The sequence below is a fragment of the Microcaecilia unicolor genome, chromosome 11 (assembly GCF_901765095.1).
Source record: "Microcaecilia unicolor chromosome 11, aMicUni1.1, whole genome shotgun sequence".
NCBI classification, from domain to species: domain Eukaryota; kingdom Metazoa; phylum Chordata; class Amphibia; order Gymnophiona; family Siphonopidae; genus Microcaecilia; species Microcaecilia unicolor.
The window spans coordinates 120,886,182-120,910,889 of record NC_044041.1 but is presented as its reverse complement, the minus strand read 5'-3'; the positions used below and the strand labels follow the sequence as shown (position 1 = coordinate 120,910,889).

The 24,708-nt window shown below is 44.5% G+C and overlaps 1 protein-coding gene across 24 annotated transcripts in view; it reads right to left on the bottom strand.

Annotated features, from left to right (window-relative positions):
• NRXN2 (neurexin 2) overlaps positions 1-24,708 on the bottom strand; it is a 1,346,335-nt gene that overhangs the window by 917,704 nt on the left and 403,923 nt on the right. The window contains exon 13 of one of the 24 annotated variants that reach the window (XM_030218491.1): positions 11,472-11,476. The exons of the other annotated variants lie outside the window; for them this stretch is intronic. Within the exon in view, the coding sequence (XP_030074351.1) occupies positions 11,472-11,476 (5 nt within the window). The remainder of the gene's footprint in view (positions 1-11,471; positions 11,477-24,708) is intronic. 24 annotated transcript variants of the gene reach the window in all.

Sequence of the window (24,708 nt, the reverse complement as noted above, 5' to 3'; positions counted from 1 at the left end):
GTAGCTCTCCGCATGCACCCTAAATTCCTTCCTAAGGTAGCGTCAGAGTTCCATCTTAATTGGTCAATCCTTCTGTCAACATTTTTCCCAAAACCACATGTCCATCCTAGGAGAGTGTACTGCATACCTTAGATTGCAAGCGAGCCATAGCCTTTTGTCTGGTGCTGACTAAAGCCCATAGACAGTCCACCCAGCTTTTTGCTTCTTTTAACCCAAACTGGATGGGGGTAGCCATCAGCAAACACACAGTTTCTAATTGGCTAGCAGATTGCATCTCCTTTACTTATGCCCAGGCTGGGCTGACTCTAGAGGGTCATGTCAAGGCTCATAATGTCAGAGCCATGGCAAGTCGATAGCCAACTTAAGGTCAGCCTTCATAGAGGAGATTTGAAGAGCTGCAATGTGGTCAACTGTCCACACACTCACATCTCATTACTGCCGTGAGAAGGACACCCGACGTGACAGTTGGTTTGGGCAGGCAGTCCTGAAGACTTTGTTCGGTGTCTAGAATCCAACTCCACCCCCCTAGTTCCAGGCTGCACCTTCACAAATAGTATGTAAATAGTTTCAGGTTAATGACTTTGAGGCCCGATGTTTCGAGTCCCTATAGTCCTAGCATTACTGTTTTTGGTGAGCCTGGTAGCTAGGGATTCCCAGCTGTGAGAATACAACTGGCCTGCTTGTCCTCAGAGAATGCAAAGTTACTCACCTGTAGCGGGTGTTCTATGAGGATAGCAGGGCAAGTATTCTCACAATTCCTCCCACCTCCCCTTGGAGTTGTATTCTTTAGCTCTCTTATATGACTGAGGGATCCATAGGGCGGGAAGGCACATGTGCATGCATGGTGGGATGCTGCTAGAAAGTTCTATAATAATCTCACTAGTCAGCATCTGCACCAGTCTCTGTTGGATGACATCACCCAGCTGTGAGAATACTTAGCCTGCTGTCCTCAGAGAACACCTGCTACAGATGAGTAACTTTGCTGTACCCCTCCTTATTGGCCTCTTCAGAAAATGCATCAAGGTACATTCAGGCTCCCAGCAGGAACATGGATGACTGGATGTCAGTCTTGGTTCTACTAGAATATCCAGTCCCCTGGCTCCTGTTTTTCTTTCTTTGGCTAAAGAACTTGCTTGTGTTTGAGTTTCACCAAGCTGATATGAAGTTCACTCAAGGACCAGGTCAGCCTTCTAGCACTAATGCAATCCTAGCCTCTAGCTTGAGAGAAAACATTCCAGGAATGTAGAGCCACAGCCACTTCTTCCAGTCCTTTCACTTTAGAGTCCCAAAGTGGTTGACTCCGAAAATTCACCTGACAGATAATGGTGTCAGATGTGTGTGCTGCTGCCAGGTCCTGCAGGGAAGTTCCACCTCAGACCAAATCTGACACAATTACCAAGGCACCTGAGGGCTACTACTTTCCCTTAGCTTTGTTCCCATTGTTGTCTTGCCTACAACTACCTGGAATGTTTTCTCTCAAGCTAGAGGCTAGGATTGCATTAGTGCTAGAAGGCTGACCTGGTCCTCGGCCTATACTTGGACCTGTTGGTAATCCACCAAGACTACTGTCACTGCTTCATCTACCCCAGATGACAGCTCTCCTCCCAGCCCATCAGGTTCACCTCTATAGTGCAAAATAACCATAAAGAGGTTACATGATGCTGGGCTAGGGAGTGGGTGTCAGTGAAACATGCTCCCAAGCCCTTCAGATTAAGACTCCCCTCCGAGAACATAAAATAGATCCATTCTTGTACTCATGCATTGGGGAAATATTTTTGAATTTGGGGTGGAGCTGTTTTTTTCATTGTTGTGTCATAATTTCATCTAAACCCCCTTGGAAAGCTGGAGACCGAGGTCAAGAGGCAAAATCCAAGATGGCAGATGAAAAAATTGTGGACTCGCCATTAGTTAGTTTGGAATGGGCTGCTGAGGTGGCCATGGAAATTAGAGCCTTGTTGGAAAGTTCTTTTGATCAGAAATTACAAAAAAAATTATGGCTAAATTGAACCTAGTGGATAGAATAGAATTTCTCCATAAAGGCTCATGAGATCTGACACCAATCAATGCAAGCCACAGTTACTAAGCTTGAGAAGAAAATTGATGACCTAGAAAATAGGTTTTGCAGATATAATCTGCCCCTGGTAAGGCTTCCTGAGCCTATTTGGGAAGTGGAACCAAGATTTCCTTAAGCAGTGGTTACCATAAGCATTGAAACTGAACTCCTCTTCGGGGCCGTTATACCTCCAACAGGCTCCAGTTAGGTTAACTGAGAGCCAATGATCCCCTACTAAGCACAGTAATACTTATAGTTCTAAACTTTGCCCACAAGCAGATCTTAAGAGCTTTCCACCTAGAGGGGTCCTTACACTATGAGAACAATAAAATTCTCTGCTTTCAGGACTTCTCAGCGAAGGTTTAGGCGAAGCGGAAGGCATTCAAAACAGTATGACCACTTTTGCAACGCAATATCCAGCCAAACTGCGGATCACTTGAGAGGGCATGCACAAGTACTTTACTGTGGTGGTGGTGGTGGTGGCTTTGGCTTTTGCCCAGCAGCTACAGGAATGTGCACAGGAAACCTGAGGTTGCTGCACAGATTTTTAACTGGACTCTACTGGGACATCTGTTTCTTGAAGCAATGCAGCTTTTATTTCTACCTGCATAGTGGGAGACAGATTTGTCCTCCACTCTAAGTTCCTTTAATTGACCATTCTTGGACATTGTAGTTGGGAAATTCCATCGAGTCACGGGAATACTCTGATGGAGCAGCCCCATATTCGATTCTTTGCAAAGAAGGCTTTCCTGTTGGGTGGATTGTGAAGTGGGCATCTCTGGATTGGACCTTCTATATTGGAAGACTGTTATGTGAACTTCAGGTCTGAAAACCCATATTTTTCTACTTTGGCTAAGACCTGGAGACTATGCAGTAACTCACTCTTTATGGCATGGGTGATTTGGATTATAATTCTGATATTTGCCTGTTGTGTTTTTGTAGTTTTCGAATGATTGGGGCTTATACCTGTGCTGCTGTGATGTAAGACCTGCTTGGATAGTACAAGGCAGATATTTGATTTTGTTGTTGTTTTTATGCAACTTGATCTTGGAGTTATCTCCTTACGATGGGGGGACGGGACACTCTGCAGCTCATTGAATCTTAGACTATTTGCTGGGTGCATGTTAAACTCTCATTGATTGGAGGGCCCCTGGAGCCATTTGGTTATAATAACTGCAGACTGCTGCTTTGCTGATCTCTATGTACTTTTAAGGAATTGGGCTTTTTGATGATTATGGTGGAATGTTTGCTGTATGCCTGCTGTTTTCTTTTCCCTTTTTTCTCTCTCTCTCTTTGTGTGGTTGGATGTGAATGGATGCAAATTCCTGGCAATTGAACCCATTTTTGCTGCTTGGTACCAGGGCTGCTGACTGGCTGTAGTTGGTGAAGACGGTTGCATGAGATATTACATTGTATTGGCAGATGACATGGTTACTTTTTCTTTTATTGTATGCCCACAATTTACTCAGCATGGCATCTAATGGATTTGCTGTTCTGCTGTTTACTATGAAGGGTCCTTTTGGTTGGATCTAGCACTTTATTATACTTGTCGCTCTCATAGGGGAAAATTTGTTGATGTTCCGTGTCTCCTCATCCTGCTAACTGTATGGCAAATGTTTTTTATTCTATTCTATTTCAATATTTCTATATCATCTTTAATCTTATGTTCAAGGTGGTTTACAACATGATTATAGCTCAATCAGATATCATCTACATTATTTCCTTAAATTTTATAACATATGGGAGATATATAGTGGAGAGACTGCTGGTTGGGACAGTCTTTCCTCTGATGCTCTGTGTTTTTCTGCCACATAGTTTGAGCTGGTGTAGGGATGACCATACTTAAAATTATATCTTGGAATATGGGTGCGGTGACATTACCTGTCAAATGTTAAAAAATTCCGCAAGCCCTTCAGAAGCAGAGGGTGGACATGGCCATGCTTCAGGAAACCCATTTATCATCAGCTGAACATAAGAAATTCCAGAAATGGTAGGTGGGCATGATGGTGCAATTACCAGCGCTAAACTGTAAGGCTGGAGTTCTTATTTTATTTCATAAGGGTTTAGATCTGCAGATCCATAAAACCAACCAGAGCCCTGATGGGAGATATGTGATTGCTCAGGTGATGATAGTGTGTCAGCAATTACTTTGAAATTTTTATGCTTCTAATATATTTAATAATAAGACTTTTTGCAAATTGATTCAGGTTTTCCCTACTTTTGAATGATTATAGGAAGGATTTCAATATAGTCTATAATCTGCTACTAGATAAATCTCATCCACACCACCGGGCTCATTTTGAGTCAGATAAGGGTTTGCTCTTGCTCTGGAGAACACTGGACCTCATAGATGTGTGGAGAACACTCCACCCTGGTGAATGGGATTATACCCATCTCTCTCATGCACACTCTACCCAGGCAGGAAGAAGCTTACCTGTGCCAGGCCCAGGCACCCCCTTGGAGGCTGGGCCTGGGGAATTTTGCCCCCCTGCCCCCTTTGACTGCTCTGTTTCTCAGGAGCAGCCTACTCATAGTTGCTGCATTAAGCCTGAAGAGCTAAAGATAGCATGTCAGCTCTGAATTGTTTTTCTCTGGTTCCATCTGCTGCCAGGGGGATGTAACCCACTTATCTGGACTGGTCTGGCATGGATGATAAGAAATGGGCTTTTTTTCCCAATTAGGCCAAGCCTAAACATACAGATGGTGCAACCCAGCACATGCTTGTACAGTAGGTGTGTTCAGGAATGGAATTTGGGCAGAGCATGTATACAGTTGCAATTTACATGTGGAGGAGTGGCCTAGTGGTTAGAGCACTGGTCTTGCAATCCAGAGGTGGCCGGTTCAAATCCCACTACTGCTCCTTGTGATCTTGGGCAAGTCACTTAACCCTCCATTGCCTCAGGTACAAACTTAGATTGTGAGCCCTCCTGGGACAGAGAAATATCCAGTGTACCTGAATGTAACTCACCTTGAGCTTACTACTGAAGAAGGTGTGAGCAAAATCTAAAATAAATATATTGTAATGTTTAAGTCTTCAATCTAGGCGTGATTTGTGCTGGATTTTATAAAGACAGAGGGCATCTGTCTTTATAAAATAGGCTAAAAATAGACATCCTCCTGCTCTATTAACCTAGGCAGCCAATTATAATATTGCATTCTATAAATCACGCTCAAAAATAGATGCCGGAAAAGATAGGGTGCATGCCCTTTATAGAATAGTACTTTGTGTTGGTTCTACCGAAACCTGTGTAAATGCCGGTGCCCGAGTTGGATGCAAAAATCCAATATTCTGTAACACTATGTGCAACTTTTTGGAATGTCCGTGACCCACCCATGCCCCTCCCATGGCCACACCCCTTTTGAGTTGCACACTATAGGATTTAGGCACCCAGTGTTGTAGAATAGTGTACAGCCAGAGGCATGCACAAATCCTAATTGGTGCTAATTAACATCAATACTACTAAGCATTTCTATAGCGCTGCCAGGGTTACGCAGCGCTGTACAAGTTTAAGATGGGGAAGGACCGTCCCTGCTCAAAAGAGCTTACAATCTAAAGGTTACAAACTATGTAGTCAGTGTAGGTATCATGAGTGGGGAAGGTGGTTATGCGCCAAAAGCAAGGGAGAAGAGATGGGCTTTGAGTAAGGACTTGAAGATGGGCAGGGAGGGCGCATGACGTATGGACTCGGGAAGGCTGTTCCAGGCATAAGGTGATGCGAGGCAGAAGGGGCGGAGTCTGGAGTTAGCGGTGGTGGAGAAGGGTACAGATAGGAGTGATTTGTCCTGAGAGCGGAGGTTACGGGTGTGAACATACGGGGAGAGGAGGGTAGAGAGGTAATGGGGGGCTGCAGATTCAGTGCATTTGAAGGTTAAAAGGAGAAGCTTGAACTGTGTACGGTAGTGGATCGGGAGCCAGTGAAATGACTTGAGGAGAGGGGTGATATGAGAGTATAGGTTCACGTGGTAAATAAGACGTGCGGCAGAATTTTGGACAAATTGAAAGGGGGGATAGATGGTTAAGCGGGAGGCCAGTGAGAAGAAGGTTGCAATAGTCAAGATGAGAGGTGACGAGCAAGTGGACGAGGGTTCGGGTGGTCTGTTCAGAGAGGAAAGGGCAAATTTTGCTAATATTATAGAGGAAGAAGCGACAGGTCTTAGCTGTCTGCTGGATATGAGCAGAGAAGGAGAGGGAGGAGTCGAAGATGACTCCGAGATTGCGGGCTGAAGCGACGGGGAGGATGAGGGCATTGTCAACAGAGACGGAAAGTGGGGGAAGAGGAGAAGAGGGTTTGGGTGGAAAGACAAGGAGCTCAGTCTTTGCCATGTTCAGTTTCAGATGCCGGTTGGACATCCAGGCAGCGATGTCTGAAAGGCAGGCCGAAACTTTGGCCTGGGTTTCGACCGTGATGTCGGGAGTGGAGAGATAAAGCTGGGTGTCATCAGCATAGAGATGGTACTGGAAACCATGTGATGAGATCAGTGAGCCCAGGGAAGAGGTGTAGATCGAGAAAAGAAGCAGTCCAAGGACAGAACCTTGAGGAACCCCAACAGAGAGCGGGATGGGGGTGGAAGAAGAGCCATTAGAATATACTCTGAAGGTGCGATGGGAAAGATACGAAGAGAACCAGGAGAGGACGGAGCCCTGGAACCCGTATGAGGACAGTGTGTCAAGAAGTAAATTATGATTGACGGTGTCAAAGGTGGCAGATAGGTCGAGGAGGATGAGGATGGAATAGTGACCTTTGGATTTAGCGAGGAACAAGTCATTACAGACTTTAGAGAGTGCTGTTTCTGTCGAGTGCGGTGGGCGAAAGCCGGATTGGAGCGGATCGAGGATGGCCTGAGAGGAGAGGAAATCAAGGCAGCGGCTGTGGACAGCGCGTTCAAGTAATTTGGAGAGGAAGGGTAGAAGAGAGATGGGACGGTAGTTGGAGGGACAGGTGGGGTCTAGTGATGGTTTTTTGAGAAGAGGTGTGACTACAGCGTGCTTGAAGGTGTCAGGGACAGTAGCAGTGGAGAGAGAGAGGTTGAGGATGTGACAGATTGAGGGGTTGACTGTAGGAGAGATGTTGTTAAGCAGATTGGTGGGAATGGGATCAGAGGAACAGGTGGTGCACTTAGAGGAAGAGAGAAGGCGAGCAGTTTCCTCTTCAGTGATCTCAGGGAAGGAGGAGAAGGAGGAGGAGGCCAGGCTAGGTTGGTTGGGGGAGTGGGTTAAGAAGTCACAGGGAGGAGAAGGCTTGGAAGTGAATTCAAGGTTTATCTTTTGCACCTTATCGTGGAAGTAGTCAGCTAGTGTTTGAGGAGAGAGTGAGGGGGTGGGTGGGAGCGGAGGGCACTTTAAGTAGGGAGTTGAGGGTGGCGAAGAGGCGACGAGGGTTGGAGCCAAGAGAATTAGTTAATTGAGAATAATATTCCTGTTTGGCAAGGAATAGAGAGGACTGGAAGGAGGATAGCATGAATTTGTAATGGGTGAATTCTGACAGGGTGCGAGATTTCCTCCAGAGTCGTTCAGCAGATCGGGTGCAGGAGCAAAGGTAACGGATGCAAGGGGTTAACCAGGGCTGAGGATTAATGCGCTTAGTGGGTCGAGAGACAGATGGTGCTAGGATATCCAGAGCAGTGGAGAGAATTTCATTGTAGGCAGGGACAGCCGTGTCGACAGATTCGGAAGACGAGATGGAAGGGAAGAGATTGGAGATGTGAGAGGATAGGGTAGGGGGGTCGACGGCCTGGAGATTCCTGAAGGGAGTGGCTATAGTTGGGCGAGGTTGAGGGGGAGGGTGATGAAGTGTGAGGGTGATTAGGTGATGATCTGAGATAGGAAAAGACTGAGGTGCAGAAATTGGAAGGTGAGCAGGAAGAGAAGAGAACAAGGTCAAGACAATGGCCATTACGGTGAGTAGGGGTGGTAGAGCATAGTTGGAGGTTAAAGGAGGATGTCAGAGTGAGGAATTTAGAAGCATAAGAGTTGGATGGGTTGTCAACATGAATATTAAAGTCACCAAGAATGAGGGATGGAGATGAGGGATCAAGAAAGACAGTGAGCCAAGCGTCGAAGTCAGTAAGGAAGGAAGAGAGGGGCTTATCAGGGGGGCGGTAGATGACTGCAACTCTGAGTGGTGTCGGGTAGAATAGCTGGATGGCATGAGTTTCGAAGGATGAGAAGCAGTGAGACTGTGGCAGGGGGAGCGGTTGGAAACTACAAGAGGGTGGTTGTTAGCATTTAATTCTTGATTGTTAACATCTCCTTAACCAATTGTGTGTGCATCTCAGAAGCACGCCCTAATTTGGGCGCCATATATAGAATACAGGCGATAATGTGGATATATGTTATAAAGGAAACATGGTGGCCTTTGTCCTTATGATCATGATCATCATCACACCCCCTAGTCTTTATGGACTGTCCTGAGCCATGGGTACTGCACTTTGGGTGTCCAGTCCAGTCTATTCTTGGATGTTATCCTGTTATCTTCTTTTTGGCCTTCCTCTTTTACTCACTCCTTTGGTTCTTTCAAGCATCATTGTTTTTATTAACCTGGCATCTTCCATCCTACAGATGTGTCCAAACATTGTCAGTTTCCTTGCTTTGATCTTGCCCATTACTTTCTTGTTCAGATTCTCTTAGATTTCTCTGTTGCTCACCACATCTGTCTAACTCAGTGGTTCTGAAACCTGGTCCTGGAGGCATCCAAGCCAGTCAGGTTTTCAGGATATCCATACTGAATATTCCTAACAGAGATATGCATGCAGCAGAGGCAGTGCACGCAAATCTCTCTCATGAATATCTCCAGGTTTGGGAACATCTTATTTTCACATAACACTTCACTTCAAATGCGTTCAACATCACTATGTCCGAGACTTGCATGTAGATACCACTTTAGACATCATGGGCCAGATTCAGTAAATGGTGCCCTACTTTGGACGCTGAGAAAAACCGTCTCCCAAGCTATTCAATTAAAGGCACTCTAGGCTGAGTGCCCTTTATCGAATAGCACGTAGCACCAATTTCCAGGCCCAAATGTGCACATCAGAATTTATGCCTCCTGAAAAAATCCTGACACGCAAGTTGGGAACAATTCCCCCAAATTCCATAACACTGCGCATACAATTCTGGAAAAACCTGTGTTGGGTTGCAAGGGTGAAAATGTAGGCATGCGTGGTTCTTTATTGAATCGCACATCCAACTCCAAATGAATGCCAATTAACACCAATAACTGCTTGCTAGCAGCCAATTATTGGGCATTAATGGCTTACTAACCAATTGAGTTGCACACACAACTCAGGACCACATGCAAATTTAGGTGCCCATCTTTGGGCGCCCCTTACAGAATCCGAGGGCATGTATGCATCCAGTATTCACAGTTTGCTTAATGTGTTAATATTCTTGATCTTCCATATCATGGTCAGGCTTGTGAAAGCACTACTTACTATTCCTTTCCTCCTTTGTATTTCCTTGCTACAGTCATTATCTTTGGTTATCACACTTCTCAAGTATACAAATTGGTCTACACATTCCAATATCCCATTCTATAAACACCTGCGTCCTATCATCATTACCTATCACCATCACTTTCGTCTTATAGCTGTTGATGTGAAGCCACAGTGCCTTTACAAAATAGATTCTCATGATGACTCCTGGCACAAATGTAACCCTACTCTGAAGAAGGTATAAACATGGTGTGTCCTCTATATATGTACATGCATATTTTATAAAATACATATTGCAACCCTACCGTAGCTCTATCCCAGTGGCTGCCCTACCATTAAGCCAACTGAGACGGGGACCTAAGGAGGCACTCTCCAGAAGCAGCACTCTCCCCTTCCCTCCTCAACCCTCTTCCCCATGTTTACCTTATTTTTTTCATTTCCAAAAGGCGGCAGTGGCAGCAGCAGTGATCCCCATTGGCTGCCCTGCCGCCAGCACCAAGCTCTTCTTACCACTGTGGCTCGCCTCTTGACATAACTTCCTATTTCCTCAGAGGCAGGATGTAGTAGAGGAAGTGAAGAGACTGGTGCTGGCTGCACCGCAGCAGAACAGCCTATGGGAATCGCTGTTGCCTTTTGGAAAAGACAAAAATAAGGCAAGTATGGGGAAAAGGGTTGAGGACGGAAGGGGGGTGAGATGCCAGACCGGGCGCAGGCAGGGGCGGCATTTCATCCCTGCCTTGGGCGGTAGATTGCTTTGGGCCACCCCTGCTACTACTACTACTATCATTTCTATAGCGCTACAAGGCTCTATCCAAACTGTCCTCAGGAATATCTAAGCACAGATCACTTACTAGGAGGTGATTTCCAAGTGCCTATAAGTTATATATGTATACCTCTGAGCAATGTTATAAGGGACATTTTACATGCGTAAAACAGGCTTTCTTGTGGAAAATACTTTAAAAATCTGACATTGCATACCACTGTTTCCTCTAAGCTGAGCAGGAGTCCTCCAAGTGCATTGCTGTCAGTCAGGAGTGGTGCTTCAATATTGTGTTTTCAATTGCTAGGGGCAGGGAGACTCCCTGGAGTCCCACAGAGCTTGCCTGTCCCTCACTATTAAAATGTGATAGTGAAACAGCACCTATTGGATTCAGCAGAAAATCAAAATGAAACATAAGAACAGTCATTCTGGGTCATGATCCATCTAGCTCAGTATCCTGCTTTCAACAATGGCAAATCCAGGTCACAAGTACCTGGCAAAATCCCAAAGAGAAGCAAGATTCCATGCCACCAATCCCTGAAAAGGGATGAAAATCTGAGTAAGGTGGTGAGAGTGTAAAATGATCACATTTCTAATCTAGGCTGATGAAGTAAAAACATTGGAACTGAGGCACAGGGAGATAAAACGACTCACCCCTACAATCATACGCAGAGACTCAGTGACAGAGCCAAGGATTAGAACTCAGGCACAGGGAAATAAAATGACTCACCCCTACAATCACAAGCAGAGACTCGGTGACAGAGCCGAGGATTAGAACCAAGGCACAAGGAGATCAAACGATTCACCCCTACAATCACATGCAAAGGCTCAGTGACAGAGCAGAGGATTAGAACTGAGGCACAGGGAGATAAAAATTAAGTCACCCCACAATCACTCAGGTTTGGTGGCTGAGCTGAGAATTAAACTTACATTCTAGGTTTCTCAATTTTTTACAGATACATTGGGTCCAATATGCAAAAGGTTTCAGGCAGTTATATGGCTAAATTTATGTGTAGGGTTCACCATCACAGGTTACACAAAAGGTTCAGGCATTTATCCACTTCATGACAAAATCCAGCTGCCGAAAGGATAATTTCTCCATTTAAGTTAGATCAGGAAAATAGCAGGACTAGGCAAATGCATATTGAATAGTGCAACTTAAAAGTATAGCAATGCTGGAAGACGCGATTACTGGCACTTTGTCTGGTGCCTGCTGCCACTCATAACCAGCTCTGTTATTTTTTTTACAATAATTTCACTGGATGATCTACAAAGTGGTGAGATACTTTTGCCTATGAATGGCTGCTAAAGAAATACACAGTGCTTCATCCCCACTCATGGGAAGTCAGTGCTCCACAGCAGAACCTATTAGAGGCCTTGCTCTTCTGGTGATTGGGTTTTACCTGTGAAGCCCTTCAGTGTAGGCACATTGAAAGGTTCAGGATGCTCTCCTCTGGCACTTTATGCTCTTTCAATTTAAGATGGATTTCTATATATAGAACTTAGTTGAGTAGTGAAGGGTGGAAGTCAGACTACCTTCCATGCTGCTCACCAAAGCTTAACATAAGAAAAAGACTAACAGAGGAAGAGAAAATTCTTCCATGTAATGAAGTGTATCGATTTATTCCTTTCTGATTAGTCCTTGTGTGTGTGTGTCTGCACTGTGATTCCTGGTTCAGATCTATGTCAGGTCTATCAATTTTTTAACCCATTCTGTACAGTGAAACCACCAAATGATAAGAACATAACATAAGAACATAAGCGTTGCCATACTGGGACAGACTGAAGGTCCAGCAAGCCCAGCATCCTATTTCCAAACAGTGGCCAATCCAGGTTACAAATACCTGGCAAGATCCCCAAACAGTACAATACATTTTATACTGCTTATCCTAGAAATAAGCAATGGATTTTCCCCAAATTCATCTTAATAATGGCATATGGACTTTTCTTTTAGGAAGTTATCCAAACCTTTTTTAAACCCTGCTAAGCTAACTGCTTTTACCACATTCTCTGGCAATGAATTCCAGAGCTTCATTATACACTGAGTGAAGAAATATTTTCTCCAATTTGTTTTACATTTACTACTTTGTAGCTTCATTGTGTGCCCCCTAGTCCTAGTATTTTTGGAAAGAGTAAACAAGCAATTCACATCTACCCGTTCCACTCCACTGATATGTGCGATTTGTCCATGGTAAATTCCGTCATCATACAAGGTGAAAGCCCATCTTGTGACACCAGCTGAGTGATGGATACAGAAACACATTTTCTGAGCTTTGGATGTTATTGCCACCCTACAGGAATTGAATGAGCCAAAAGGGGAGTTTGAAACTGAGGCAGGCCTGAGTGACGCATTCAGGGCAGAGAAACATATACATGGCCTTTTTTGAACCTTTCCTAATTCCGCTACATCTTTTTTGAGATATGGCAGCCAGAATTGCACACAATATTCAAGGTGAGGTTGTAGCATGGAGCAACAAAGAGCATTATAATATTCTTTGTCTTACTTTCTATCCCTTTTTGCTAACATTATGTTTGATTTTTTGGCTGCTACCACACACTGAGCAGAAGATTTCAATGTATTGTCCACGACGAGACCTAGATCTTTTTCTTGTGTAGTGACTCCTAATGTGGATCCTTGCATTATGTAGCTGCGATGTGGATTATTTTTCTCAATATGCATCACTTTGCAGTTATCCATGTTAAATTTCTTTTGTCATCTGGATGCCCAGACTACCAATTTCCTAAGGTCCTCCTGTAATTTCTCATAGTCTGCATACGATTTAACAACTTTGAATTGTTTTGTGTCATTTTCAAATTTAGAGGTCCTTTTGAAAGCTGCGTTATGTGCTAATATGTGCCTAATGCAATGAAAATGGCCTAAGGCAGGACGTGCTGAAGCATTCTGCATTAGTTTTGCCATCTGCATATGCTAAGTGGAAAGTATTTTTTTGTATGTTTTTGGAGGGGATGTGTCAGAGACAGGGAATGTGCACTGATGCGCTAATTGGCTAGTGTGCTGACATTATTGCCATGGTTAGCGCATCCATAATACGAGGAGGAGGTAAATGCTTCTACAGTAATTGTTTTTAATATGACAAAAAAATGATTTAACAGTCCAAATTTACAGCTGTGCCAGAAATGAGCTCAGTGCCTGGGAAACACCCAAGTAAGGATGCGCTAAGCCCATTTCTTATTGCAGTTTAGAAAAAGGGCCCCTTAATCAACTCGCTTGCCATTCTATTTCCAGATCATTTATAAATATGTTGAATAGCACCGGTCCCATTACAGATCCCTAAGGCACTCCACTAGTTACCCTCCTCCATTGAGAGAAATGGCCATTTAACCCTACCCATTTGTTTTCTGTCTTTTAACCAGTTCCAAATCCACAACAGGACATTCAGACTCTTTTTCAAAAGAGAAAAAACGTCCAAAAAGTGACTTAAGTCTGCATTTGGACATTTCTCTCACAAAGACGTCCAACTCAGTATTTTTGAAAGCTATGTTTAGACGTCTTTCTCTGAAGTCTGTCAGAAGAACGTTTAAATCTCAAGGGGGCATGCCAGGGGTGTGTTCAAGGCGGGACTTGGGCGTTCCTAAGACTTAGACGTCTTTCAGTCATAATGGAACAAAACAAAAATGTCCAAGACTAAAATTTAGATGTTTTGAGCTAGACCTGTTTTTATAAAAGATAGCTGCAATGGGAATTGAACCCACTTCCCCAGGATCAAAGTCTCCTGCACTAACCACTATGCTACTCCTCACAGAGGTGCCCCAGATGACCACTGAAGGGAACTGGGGATCACCTCACCTCCCTTTACTCCCCCAAATCACAAAACATTTTTCCAAACAGCATTTTCAAAAGGAAAAGATAGACCTTTTTTTGTAGAAAATGACCTTTCCTGTTCTGATTTTGAATGTTTTACAAAAAAAAAACATCCAAATTCAGACTTAGATGTCATATCCAAAAATGCTCCTTATGCATTTGACTTGCCCAAAGTCACAAGGAGCAGCAGTGGGAATTGAACCCATGTTGCCAGGATCAAAGCCCGCTGCACTAACCATTAAGCCACTCCTCTTTTTTGGAGAGCTTGCATTTGGACGTCTTTTGTTCGAAAATGGACCAAAAAAAAAGTACATCCAAATCACAAGACGCCCAAAGCATTTTCGAACACAAAAGATAGACGTCTATCTTTTTCAAAAATGGCCTTTTTTCCTGTTCAGAATTTGGACGTTTTTGTAATTCTGATTTAGACGTTCTATCGAAAATGCCCCTCATTGTCTCTTATCCCATGGCTTTCTAATTTTCTCAGGAGTCTCTCTCTCATTAGGGACTGTCAAAAGCTTTCTGAAAATCTAAATACACTGCAGACGGGAAGGCAGTAGAACTTGAGTGTATGAATTGAGGTTGAAAAGGGGCTGACTCAGGAATAATGTCAGGAAGTATTTTTTCACTGAGCAGGTGGTAGATACCTGGAATGCCCCCCCCCCCCCCCCCCCCCACACACACACACAGGAGGTGGTAGAGATGCATACGGTAACAGAATTCAAAAATGCATGGGACAAACAGAAAGGAATCATGTTTAGAAGGAATGGATCCAAAAAATCATAGCAGAGATTAGGTAGGAATGCCAATGCTGAGCAGACTTCTATGGTCTGTGCCCTGATCGAGGCTGAACAGAGTAGAGTTTTTCAGGAGCTTTGACAACAACTTCAGAAATTTTAGAACAAGGCCAGTGCCGGGCACACTTCTAGGTCTATGCCCTAAAAATGGCAAGGATAAATCAAGGTCAGGTATACATATGATGTATCACATCATACCATATGTAATGAGTTTATCTTATTGGGCAGACTGGATGGATTGTACAGGTCTTTACCTGCTGTCATCTACTATGATACTATATACAGAAACAGAACCCCTAATTCTTAGTAGTGGGCAGATTAGATGTCAATAAGACACCTCATTTTAGGAGGTCAAATGGGGGTAAACAACAGTTAAGCACCCAACTGCAGTTATATAACCCCCAAATCCTATAAAGGATGAATTAAGTTGTACGTGCTAATTTGGCCACATGGCTTGTTATTTGATTAACAAGCCTATCAGTGCCGATAATTGGTACTTAACAACCGATTAGCGGCACTAATTGGCTTTAATTAGAATTTACGCACACAACTTTCTAGGCATATTCTACAACATGGGGCATGTAAATTCTAATGTGTGCAGTCAAAAAGGAGGCATGGTCATGGGTGTGGAATGGGTGGGTTGTGGGCAATTCACAAATCTATTTGCACCATTTTGGAATACACCCGATCTGCAACTAAGTTAGGCGCAGGTATTTAAGCCTGGTTTTAGATAGCCTAAATGGATTAGCCTAAATTGTAGTCACAAGAACAATGCGTGAGCGTTTTCTATAAACTATGCCTACTTTTAGGCATAGTTGATAGAATCACGTTAACAGCATGGTTTTTTGACATCAATTTTTAAGGCGTCATTTATAGAATTTGGCCCTATGTGAGCACCTAAGTGCTTTAGCCCTAACTGTAAAGGGGTTGTGCATGGGTGGGGCATGAGCGGGTTGCATATTTAGGCACCAACACGTATAGAATACCATAAGTTGCGTCTAGCTGCCAACATTTACACCTGCCTTTTACATGATGAAAATGTTGGTGCCCAAATGCCAACTTAGACTTATTCTATATCAGAATCTGGGTGCCCAGATCCCATTATAGAATACTGTCTTAGGGCCCCTTTTACCAAGCTGCAGCAAAAGGGGGCCTGCACTGGCGTCGGTGCATGTTTTTGGTGCACACCAAGGTTCCCTTTTACCGCAGTGGGTAAAAGGTAGGTCTTTCTCTTTTTAAAAGAAGTGGCGTGAAGCAGGGGCGTAGCCAGACCTCGGCGGGAGGGGGGGCCAGAGCCCGAGGTGGGGGCACTGTTTAGCCACCTCCCTCCGCTGCCGACCCCCCTCGCCGCCGCCGACCCCACCGCCACTTTGGACCCCCCCCCCCCCCGCCGCCGCAACCGCACCCCCGCCCCACCACTTTGGACCACCACTGCAACTGCAACCCCCCACCCTGCCGCTGCATTAGGTACCTTGTTTGCTGGCAGGGGACCCCAATCCCCGCCAGCCGAAGAGTCTTCTTCAGCGCTGGTTGACTCCGATGCCTTCGTTGTGGTATCATCTGTTTTTGACGCCTTACGTCCTGCACCATGCATGTAACCCCGTGCAGGACGTAAGGCGTCAGAAACAGATGATCCCACTACGAAGGCACCGGAGTCGACTGGTGCTGAAGAAGACTATTCAGCTGGCAGGGATTGGGGACCCCTGCCAGCAAACAAGGTACCTGATGCGGCGGCAGGGCGGGCGGTGACGGTGGGGGGGTGTCAAATGTAAAGGGGGCCAGGGCGTAATCTGTGGGGGCCCATGCTCCGTGGCCCCACGTAGCTATGCCCCTGCCATGAAGCACTTGCCACGTGGCCATTTTGGGGACAGAGTCCTTACCACCACCCATTGAGGTGGTGGTAAGGGCTCCCGCACTAACCCAGCGGTAACATTACCACTGGGTAGTGCCGGATATGATGGCGCTGGTTGTGGGAATTACCGCTGGGCTCCTACGGTACTTCCTTTTTAGCGAGCGGTAAGCCCACATTGGGCTTACTGCCAATTTGTAAAAGGGGCCCATAGTGCACAAATTTTGGGGACCTAATCTTTTGCGCCCTTTACAGAATTGCCCCCAGGCCAGATTCTATATAAGACGCCTAAAAAAATCCATGCAGAAAACATTTCCGCCTAAGTGAATTGTATAAGCGGCATCTAGAGTTAGGCGCGGTATATAAAATACATTTACTTGATATCCCAGTGCCTAAAACTACGCGCTTCCATTTACACCAACGAAAATATGGAGTAAATCTCTGCGTGTAGATTTGCACGCTCTGGGCCATATTCTATAACTACAGGCATAAACTTTGGAACGTCCAGGAAATGCCCATTTCCCTACCCTTAGCCATGTCCCTTTTGAACTGTGCGCATTAGAATGTAGGTGCAGTTCATTACAGAATAAGCTTAGCGAGTTGTATGAGTAAATTCTAATTATTATCAATTAGTGCTTTTATCAACGCTGATTGGCTTGTTAAGCCAATTAAGTTTCATGTGCCATTATAGAATACACCTGGATTTCGGATTGTTTGCTTAGGGATCGATATTCAAAGTGATTTAACTGTGCATTGTATCACAGGATATAATGTTGCATTTGGTTTTACTTGTAGCCTTCAAAGCCTGATATTTTGAATATATTGAAATATATGGTATTGACAGATTGCATGCAGATTTTATTTAATTATAATTTATGTGATGTGGAGGGGCATTTTCGATATGATGTCTAAGTCTGACTTTGGACGTTTTGCAAAAAAATGTCTAAAATCTGACTAGCAAAGAAGGTCATTTTCAAAAAAGAAAAACATCTATCTTTCGTTTTCGAAAATAGAAGTTTTTGTGATTTGGACGTTTTATTTTTTGGTCCATTTTTGAAAAGAAAGTCCAAGTGCAAAACTCACAAAATCAAGCCATTGGGATGTAGGAGGAGCCAGCATTTTTAGTACACTGGTCCTCCTGACAACTCAGGAAAGCAATAGGATACCCTAGGGGGCACTGCAGTGGACTTCATAAAATGCTCCCAGGTACACATCTGACCATTGCTCCCTTACCTTGTCTGCTGAGCCCCCCAAAACCCACTACCCCCAACTGTACACCACTACCACAGCCCTTACAGGTGAAGGGGGCACTTATATGTGGGTTTCTGGTGAGTTTTGGAGGACTCTCAGTTTCTTCCACAAGTGTAACAGGTAGGGGGAGGTAGAAGCCTGGGTCCATCTGTCTGCAGTGCACTGCACCACTACTAGACTACTCCAGGGACCCTCCAACTGTGAACCATCATACGTCAAACTGCCATGAGAGGTCGCAGCAGCCATTTTACAGAGGCGCCGCAACAGCAAAGGGGCTGCCCTCCTGCCCCCAACAACCTCGCTGGACCACCAGGGATGTACACAGTTGGGAGGGCCGGGGGATCATGTGTGTGTGTGTGGGGGGGGGGGGGTTCATCTTGATGCGGGCTGGGGGGAGGGAAGGAGGGGACATTGGAGCGGGAGGAGGGTGAGACGGGGATTCGGGGCTGCTTTTTAAAAAAAAGTTTAAAAAACAAGGTTTATGCGGATCCTGGCCTGATATTCAGCTGGACCCACATAAGCACTGGGTGGCCAGGCCACCCAAAATTATCCCTGATATTCAGTGCCGGTGTTCGGACATGGATCAGTACAGAATATCGGGGGTTGATTTAGCTGGCGACAATCAGAGTTTAAAAAAACGCTGACCACCATCGGCTGAATATCGGGGGGAAAATATCCAGACAAATGGGCCCACATAAAATACAGTCCTATCTATTGTCTGGTTTCACCTATCCAGTTAAGGGCTAAATATTGGCTTTAACTGGGTTGAGTTGCAGCGGTCCACACATATCCAGATATTTAATGCCGGTGCCCCGAGATGGCCCAGCATCCAATATCAGGGCATAAAGTCGGCGGAGGCTAAATAAACTGCTCACTGCTGCTGACTGAATATTTTTCCTTTAAGGGCCCTTTTACAAAGCCGTGGGAGAGCTAACGTGTGGGTAGCGTGCACCTAATTGGCACTACCTCAGGGGTAGCGCATGCACCCGATGATAATTCTGAGTCTGGCAAGCGCCGAATAGTTTTCTATTTTCTACTGCAGGGTGTTCCCAGTGGTAATCAGCAGCGCGGCCATGTTGGCGCACTGCATGGTTACTGTGCAGGTAGCACATGAGCCCTTACCACTAGGGCTGGCAGTAAGGGCTCAGGCTGTAAATAGGCATGCACTAGTTTTAATTTTTGCGCACACCCCATTTCCCAGTCCATTAAAAATGGCCTTTTTCCCAGCCGCAGTAAAAAATGGCCCAGCGCGTGCCAAAAAGACACGAACACACTACCGCAGGCCACTTTTTACCACAGCTTTGTAAAAGGACCCCTTAGTTTTTAATGGATTAAATAGAGAAGGCTCTGTATACTTAATTGATTTGTTAAAAATACATGAGAAAAACCACAAAAGTGGAGGACCGCGAGACACTGCAAATGTAAGGGCCAGTAAGAAAAGTAGTGTAGCCAACACAGCTCTTCCAAGGAAAACAGGAGGACAACGTAGATAAAACAGGAGACTTTATTCTAAAAGGACCCGACACGGCACTGTGTTTCTGCCAAGTTCTTGCCTCAGGGGTCTTTTCAAAGAGTCGCAATGGAACCTTGTTCTACAGTTGTCTTTTGACTGTACACTTGTCTTTAGATTGTTTAGATTGTCTTTAGATTGTACACCTGTCTTTTAGATTGTAAGCTCCTTGAGCAGGGACTGTCCTTCCATGTATAAACACACCAAAACTAAACCTTCCAATCTCAGAAACGCTAAAAATCCTTGGAGTCACTATCGACCGCCACTTAACACTCGAAACTCATGCAAACAATACAACCAAAAAGATGTTCTACTGCATGTGGAAACTGAAAAGAATAAGACCATTCTTCCCAAGATCCGTCTTTTGTAGCCTAGTGCAATCCCTCATACTCAGTCATCTGGATTACTGCAACTCACTGTATGCAGGTTGCAAAGAGCAAATATTGAGGAAACTTCAAACAGCCCAGAACACAGCAGCCAGACTCATCTTTGGAAAACCAAAATATGAAAGTGCAAAACCCTTACGAGAGAAGCTACACTGGCTTCCACTCAAGGAACGCATTACTTTTAAAGTATGCACATTAATCCACAAAATCATTCACGGCGAAACTCCAGCCTACATGTCTGAGTTAATAGACTTACCACCCAGAAACACTAGAAGATCATTCCGAACCTTCCTCAACCTCCACTTCCCTAATTGCAAGGGCGTAAAATACAAGACGCTACACGCATCAACCTTTTCTCACATGAGCATGCAGTTCTGGAACACACTGCCGCGCAACCTGAGAATGATCTACGAGCAAGCCTCCTTCCGCAAATTATTAAAAACCCATCTTTTTGATAAAATTTACGGAAAGAACCAAAACACATGAAGTCCACACTCACTGTTCACTAATGCATCAATACATCCATTTCTGAACTCTCACCCCCGTAATCTAACCTCACTCATACATTTACCCACAGAAATATGTATACCACACATAATGCCCTTCTAGCTTCCCGCTGTCTCCTTCCAATGTTTCAAAGCTTTGATCCATTGTTATATTCTGCAACAATACTTTGATTGTCTCGCATAACTCTTCACAATGTAATCCATAACCAAGCTGTAACAAATTGTACTTCCATCATTCATATCATATTGTAAGCCACACTGAGCCCGCAAAAAGGTGGGAAAATGTGGGATACAAATGCAATAAAATAATAATGTTAAATTGTACAGCGCTGCGTAACCCTAGTAGCGTTTTACAAATGTTAAGTAGTAGTAGTTAAATCACAATGATACATGCGGTCTTTACAAAGACACGGTAACAAAAACCAAAAAGGATCCAAATCAAAGGACAAAAGCATAAAGCAAAATGCTGAACCTTGAGTAACCATTATGACTTTTTGAAAAGACCCCTGAGGCAGGCACTTGGTCGAACACGGTGCTATGTTGGGTCCTTTTAAGAAAAAAGTCTCCTGTTTTATCTATGTCGCCCTCCTGCTTTTCCTTGGGAAAGCTGTGCTAGCTAAGCTATTTTTCTTACTGGTTGTTAAAAATATATGAACAATCAAGAAACATGTGCTCCTAACATAAATGATGCTTGTGGATACCTGGTGATATTAAACTGCAAGCAACACAATCAAGAATTTTTAAGACAATGGATAAAAAATTGTTCAATTCTATTCCACAGGAACTGAGAACATTAAAATGCTCCAGGTCTGTATATTTCTGAACTGTATATTTTAAACCTGACTTACCAACGCACCAAATACTCTCCTATATAGTACTTTGACTGAACTAGTTTTTGTTTATGTGTGTCTTTCTTTTCATAATTTTCTATATTTTTGATTTTAATGTAAATCGCCTTGTTAGGTGTTCAGGAAAGGCGGTATATTAAATCTAATAAGCCATAAACCATACTTGGTATTTAAAAGAAACATTGAAACATGGTTTAAAATCTGTGGTTTTATAAGAAGATTTTTTAGTGATTTTAAATGGTGATGTAGTAGGAAAAGATTGTTTAATCGATGCGTAATGTGAAAGCTCACTTTCAAAGCACACAAACCCACAAAGTTACATAGATTACTATGGGGCTCATTTTCAAAAGAGAAAAACATCTAAAAAGTGGCATCAAGCAGTACTTGGACGTTTTTCTCAAAAAAACGTCCAAATCAGTATTTTCAAAACCTATTTTTTTAGATATTTTTCTATGCAGTTTGTATGTAGTACATCCAAATCTCAACGGGGCATGTTGGGGGTTTGTTAAGGGCGGGATCTGGACGTTCCTAAGACTTGGACATTTTTCAGTCATAAAGGAACCATACAAAAACGTGCAGGACTAAAACTAAGATGTTTTGAGCTAGACCGTTTTTAGAACAAATAAGCCACAAAAAAGTGCCCTAAATGATCAGATGGCCATCGGAGGACTAATGGAATGACCCTCCCCCTTACTCCCCTAGTGGTCACTGACCCCCTCCCATCCCCCAAAAGCGTAAAAGAAAAGTATATTCCAGCCACTATGACAGCCTCAGATGTTATAGCCAGTCCTATTAGAGCAGCAAGCAAGTCCTTGGAGTAGCCTAGTAGGCAGTGCAGTGCACAGTGGAGAAGGGGACCCAGTCCATAATCCATCCTGTTACACTTGTGGTGGAAACTGTCAGCCCCTCCCCACCCCCAAAAACCTACTGTACTCACATATAGGTGATACCTGCAGCCATAAGGACTATTGTAGTAGTGTGCAATTGAGTATAGTAGGTATTTGGTGGGTTTTGGAGGGCTCACTATACAATATAATGGAGCAATGATGAGATGTATACCTTGGAGCTTTTTTGTGAAGTCCACTGCAATGCCCCCAAGGGTGTCCCACTGCTCTTCTGGGATGTTTGTGTGCCCAGTCTACTAAGAATGCTCTATCCTCCTACATCCCAATGTTGTGATTTTGTGCGTTTTTCACTTGGATGTGGGGGGTGGGGGTGGGGTCAAAAATAGACCAAAAAGATAAACGCACAGAACACAAAGACCTAGCAAATAGCCATTTTTTGGGGAAAAAAAAGATATACATTTTTCTGGTTTGAAAACGGTCATTTTCACTACTCAGTTTCTGGACGTATTCCGCAAAACATCCAAAGTCGGACTTAGACGTCATATCAAAAATGCCCCTCCACGTAACTTTGTAAGTATTCTTTGAAAATGAGCACTTTAGATAAAAACCTGCATGTCCCTCCAGTCTGCCCAACAAGGTAGCCAGAGTTGAGTTTGGCACTAAATCGGATATAATGTACGAGGCTATTTTATTGATTGTAAACTTGCTTCGAGCTAATCTAGGGGTCCTTTCACAAAGGTACACTAGCGTTTTTAGCGCTTGCTAAAAATAAGCACGCGCTAAACATTAAAGTCAACCATATATTGCTAGCATTTAGCACATGCTAATGAGTAGCGCGCCCTAAAACCGCCAGTGCACCTTTGTAAAAGGAAGGTGAAAAATCAAATCCTGTGAAAAAAATATATGCATACAGACGCACAGCCATACCTGAGCTGATGGATGAAGACGTAGCCCTTTCCATGAACTCACCAGGAACACAGAATGGGTTTCTGACCCTTCAAAATCTGCTGAACTGTGTGCAACAGGGTCTCTCTCACAGATGTAGACAATCCTGCTGATTTTCGAAGGAGAAGGGCGGCCATCTTCAGTCCAAATCAGTATAATCGAAAGCCGATTTTGGCCGGCTTCAACTGCTTTCCATTGCAGGGCTGGCCAAAGTTCAAGGGGGTGTGTCGGCAGTGTACCGAAGGCGGGACGGGGGTGTGGTTAAGAGATGGCCGGCCTGAGCCGATAATGGAAAAAAAAAGGCCGGCTCTGATGAGCATTTGGCTGACTTTTCTTGGTCCATAATTTTCAGGACCAAGCCTCAAAAAGGTGCCCAAACTGACCAGATGACCACCGGAGGGACTCGGGAATGACCTCCCCGTACTCCCCCAGTGGTCACCAACCCCCTCCCACTCTAAAAAAAAAATTAAAAACATTTTTTTGCCAGCCTCTATGCCAGCCTGAAATGTCATACCGAGCTCCATAAGAGCAGTATGCAGGTCCCTGGAGCAGTTTTAGTGGGTGCGGACCCAGGCCTATCCCCCCCTACCTGTTACACTTGTGGTGGTAAATGGAAGCTCTCCAAAACCCGCCCAAAACCCAGTGTACCCACATGTAGGTGCCCCCCTTCACCCATAAGGGCTATGGTAGTGGTGTACAGTTGTGGGGAGTGGGGTTGGGGGGGTTGGGGGGCTCAGCACCCAAGGGAAGGGAGCTATGCACCTGAGATCAATTTGTGAAGTCCACTGCAGTGCCCCCTAGGGTGCCCGGTTGGTGTGAGGGGGACCAGTGCACTACAAATGCTGGCTCCTCCCATGACCAAATGGCTTAGATTTGGCCGGGTTTGAAATGGCCGCCATTAGTTTCTATTATCGGCAAAAACCAATGGCGGCCATCTCTAATGCCGGTGATCTGTAAGGGCGGCCTGAATGTTGAGATTTGGCCGCCCCGACCGTATTATCGAAACGAAAGATGGCCGGCCATCGATAATACAGTCGGTTAAGCTGCTTGACGGGGCTGTCATTACAGATGGCCACCCTTATAGATGGGCACCCCCGTTCGATTATGCCCCTCTATATGGATCAGGAAAGTCTGTGTGCATGTATATATAAGTGTGCATAGTTAAGCCTGTGCTCAAAACCCGTATACACACTAACATAACCATGTTTCTCCAGATATGGGAAGGTGGGGGGTTGTTTGGTAGGAGGCAGCTCTCTTGTTAACAAGATACCGATACTAACATTTGCTGGGAGTCAGAGCTCGTAATTGGTTTTTTAAAAACTTAATAGCTACAGATATATATGCATTTATATATTTACAATTTCCAGTGTCTGATTTTTTGCCATTTTCCTGCCAGACAGTCACTTCACAGCTTTCAAAACACCCTCCCACAGTCTCTAATTATGAAAACAAACAGCCAGCAGAAAGCCTGAAGCCCAGAGCAGGAGACACGCTCTGCAGGTTCACTGTCCTAAGCACTAGGTGGCACTGTCCGTCCACACAGACACCACATCTCCATCCAAAATCTGACTTCATTACCACCGTAGGCACCAACTCAATAGTACACAGGCATAGGAGCCAGCTCTGTAGGTGCTTGAATACCCCCCAGTATTGATCAAATTTCTTGACTCTGTCCCAGGGAGAGCTAATTTTCTTTGGGTTTAG